Source organism: Pteropus alecto, unplaced genomic scaffold, assembly GCF_000325575.1.
Source record: "Pteropus alecto unplaced genomic scaffold, ASM32557v1 scaffold22, whole genome shotgun sequence".
Classification (NCBI taxonomy): domain Eukaryota; kingdom Metazoa; phylum Chordata; class Mammalia; order Chiroptera; family Pteropodidae; genus Pteropus; species Pteropus alecto.
Genome location: NW_006434839.1, coordinates 9,244,392 through 9,248,536, shown reverse-complemented (window position 1 = coordinate 9,248,536; position 4,145 = coordinate 9,244,392). Strand labels below are relative to the sequence as shown.

The window sequence follows — 4,145 nt, the reverse complement described above, 5'->3', positions numbered from 1 at the left end:
GTGTCCTTCAAAGAGGAGAATGCAAGCCTTTCCCAAAAAGTGGCTTTAAGTCTTCGCCAAGTCTTCCTGAACAGCGGTGCAGCTCAGACTAGTAAAAACTCAGTTCTTTTATTAGGATGAGGCAAGATATAAGGACATACTGTTAGAGAGACTAGAAGTCACTTTTGAATCCATTCAGATGGCTGCTGAATGCCAAAAAAGGGGCATAGATCTAATCACCCTGGGAGAGAAATGACTGCCAGCTGGAGTAGTCAGGACCGGCTCCAAAAAGTAGCAGGTTTAATGAGAGAAGTCTCAAGGCAGGGGTAGACTGTAGCGGGGGAGGGGACACCCCCAGAGAGTGATCAGGATGAGCAGGAGGCAGCTTGCAGAGCCCAGCAGGGAGTAGCTGTACAGGCTGGAGCAAGGAATCTGGCTAGGCAAGGCCAGCTTGGGGCCAGGTTGTGCAAGGCTTTAAATGTCAAGCTAAGGAATTTATCAGGGGAATGAAATGATCAAACAGGTGTTTTAGGAAGATGAATTTGAAGAGAATGTGCAGGATGAATTGGAAAATCTGGAAGCATGGCAACAATTAGGAAGCTGTGAGATTAGTTAGGCTGTTGTAGTAGTCCTGTGTGAGTTGATAAGGGTGTAAATGAGCAAAGTGGCAGCAGAAATGGGAAGGGACAGCTGCAAGAGACATTGTTAAGAAAGAATGGATGAGGCTTGCTGCCTGATTGGATTGGGGACCCAGGGAGCTCAAGGAATCAAAGATGACACCAGAGTTTTGAGCATGGGCAACTGGTAGTATAATGAACAGAAAGAGGGATGTGAGAAGAGGGAGCAGGTTTCAGCAGATGTGAATTCAGCTGCAGGCAGAGTGAGTCTGCAGGATATCTAAGTGGAAATGTCTGACAGGTCACAGGAAATGTAACGCCAGAGCTCAGAAGAGACGTTATAGTTGGTGATGAACTTGGGAGTCAAGTGCAGAGAGGTGATAAATGAAGTCGTGGAATGAATGAGATCTCAAAAGCATAATGCAGTGAAACAGAAGACCAAAGACCGACCTTTGAGGAATGCCCACATTTAAAGGACTTATGTTATAAAGCTGAGTTTAGAAGTGCCATCCACATGCTGGGTGTCTTCACCATTAAAGTATCAGTTTGAAGTGTACATCATTTTGTCTCAGTAGTAACTAAATCACAAACACCTAACTACGCCCCTAAAACGAATCTGGCTGAAGTAAAGGCTGATATTCAGACAGAAAAGAAGGGCAAGTGATGCAGTGAACATAATCTAGAAGATTAGTAAATTTGATTTCACAAAGATGAGTCAAGCAATAAAAACTTGTGAAAAATATCCTATAAATAACATTTAATTAGAGAAAAGTAGGTATTTACTCATTTTAACACAAGGACCAAAAAATTTACCGTATTTGCTGTGTACTACTGTTTTCCTGAAGTGTGACTTTTTAATAAAGGCTATATTAAAGTATAAGCTGGCTCAAACATTTGTGAAGACAAGTTAACATAGAAAAGCTACCCAGAGTATAGTAATCTCCATTAGATTTAGTTTGTATGTCTAGTCTTTTTACATGTATATTTACTGTACATTGTATTTTTTGACACTCAAAATATAAAATATTATAAACTTTGAATTTTTGGACTAAAAGCTGCCTTAAGCCATGTAAAGAGAAAAAAAGTTGTGCTAAAATTTTTCTCCTAATTGCTTAATGAAGAATATGTATAACTGAACAAGAGTTCAACAGCAAAGCAACTATTATTCTATAACACCTTTAATAACTGTTGAAACAGTAGACTTAACATCTTAACATGTTTTCATATTAAACATGTTTAATTGATATTTTCTCTTAAAAAATCTTAAACATATTTAACACGTATCAAAAGCAGTTATAAGATACAAATTCCCTCTCCTGTGGACATAAAACTTAAAAAACAAGAACCACCTTTGGAAAAAGAGAATTTACAAATTATACAAAACCAGCTGCATATGTGAATAACATGCAGTTATTCAGAATATATGGGTTCTAGTTGCTTCCACGTGATGGAAGCAGTCTAATATGTCAATCCGGAAAATACATGCAATTGCTAGCTAGCCTGAGAGGTACTACACATACACATAAGAAAATAAAAATGAAGAGTGAAGCAAACTTACAAAACTGATAACTTCTTACTCTCCAGATATTTTGAACATACCTAAAAAAATTTGAACGTAAGATATATGATCTTAAAGGAAACTCTTAATATATAATGGGATAGTGAAATTAAGTTATTAAAACCAAAGAAATAGTTTTCCTGATGTCCTCAGCCTCTTAAGATCCAAACTAATTCTGTCAGCTAAATTTAATCCAAGAGTTGACTTTTTAAATGCTAATATTGTCAAACCTCTTTCAATAAACACATCGACTATATACTACTTAGTATTTATCTGATTTTTTTAAAATAGGGGCCTTGGGCGGATTTTCTAAACACTGGAGAGAGAGAAAAAAGAGTTAGCGATTTGCTTGTTTCTTTTTAAGTAGTTTATACTAAATAATGTGACTGAAAAATCAGTTTTTGTGGGGAAGAATCAGGTAGGTGATTCTTATTTTGAAGTTACAATAAAAAAGGACTCATTTATTTAATTAAGGGAGAACTGCACTGTTTTGGGTCAACAACAATCTGAAAGGTTGCAGTTTTGAAGGCAACTGAAAAATGTAAAATGCAATAAAAAACTGAGGGTAATATCTTGGTGTAGAAGATATAAGACATACTTTCACATAATAATAGCTAATTTTTTTGTTAAATCTAAAGAGTCTGTAACATACACGAACGTCTCAAAAGAAGCGGTAACTCAGAGATGCTTAGATTTGACTTCTGATTTGGTCAAATAAAAGTCCAAATGTTTAGAATCAGATGACCCACTACTCGCCAAAAATCCACAAAATATTCACACCGGATAGACCAAGATTAACTCTCCTACAAAGAGAAAAACAAAAGTGTTAGTGGAATTGACTGCCAAGCATTGAAGATCTTTTCTCAAATAACTAAAACAAGAAATACACATTTAATTAATAATATTTAACGCTATTCTGCAATGTTATACTACACATGGTTCATCAGGTGAGTTCTAGAAACAGTAATTAATTTAACTGTTTAAAACCCAAATACAGACTAAATGGATTGTGTTGAAAATTAATTTTTCAGTAGACATCAAGAACTATTACATTAGATAAGAGTTAACAAGATGATTTTAGCAAGTCAGATCAAAGTAAAAGTATCAATTAAATTTTAAAAAATAGTGGTTATAGAGATGATAGGCCTTTTAGAGAATTTTACCTATCTGACTTAAATTAAAAATTTCTAATTATCAGAGATACTTTAGTAAACTTGCAAATGGGTATTACTAATTTATCTTAAACCAAAACACACTGCATACAATGAGAAGAAAAATCTACTCCTACTTACACCAGAGAGTAATATAACTGTATTCAAAGTATGAGGGAGGAGAAGAGGACTCTAAGAGAGGGAAATTACTCATCTGACAAGAAATCAAGCAATGATGTCCAACACTAAAGAATCGAGAGCGAGCTGTCTACCTCTTTATTTGGAACCATGGGTAACATCAGAAGGAAAAGCTACCAGTTCAAGTGGCTGCCTTGGGGAAGTGGGCTTGGGAAATATGGGAAACTGCTTATTTCTGTCATCGACTTTTAGTACTGTGTGACTTTTAAAATTATGAGCATTAGTTTTGATAAAAAATTAAAAATATATATTTAACAAAAACGTTCTTCATAAAAGGTAATTTCTATGAACTGTTTTCCCATTCATACCATCACTAACATTGCAAATGATAAATTAAATTTGATAAAAAATGTTTTCATTTTGGCTTGTTTGTATATGAGGCTAAGCATCTTTTCGTTTTTATCAACCATTTGTACACTTAGTCTAATTAACTTATATATCATGAATATAATCTGGATTTGCTATATATGTTGCAGCTATGTTTTGTCATTTAGCTTTAAACTTTATTTATGGTATCTTTTGCTGAACAGAACAATTAAATTACTAGTTATGTTTCAAATGCCCAACGCCACAGGTGACTGGTGGCTGCTGTATCGGACAGTGTAGTTCTAGAACACATACAGGACAGGACCCCTAAACGAA

At 35.1% G+C, this 4,145-nt stretch overlaps 1 protein-coding gene across 2 annotated transcripts in view; it reads right to left on the bottom strand.

Annotated features, from left to right (window-relative positions):
• Positions 1 to 1,551: 1,551 nt before the first annotated feature.
• TMEM209 (transmembrane protein 209) overlaps positions 1,552 to 4,145 on the bottom strand; it is a 24,501-nt gene continuing 21,907 nt past the window's right edge. For both annotated transcript variants that reach the window (XM_006910521.3, XM_015588413.2), the window contains exon 15: positions 1,552 to 2,957. In XM_006910521.3, the coding sequence (XP_006910583.1) occupies positions 2,903 to 2,957 (55 nt within the window). In that variant the 3' untranslated portion in view covers positions 1,552 to 2,902. The remainder of the gene's footprint in view (positions 2,958 to 4,145) is intronic.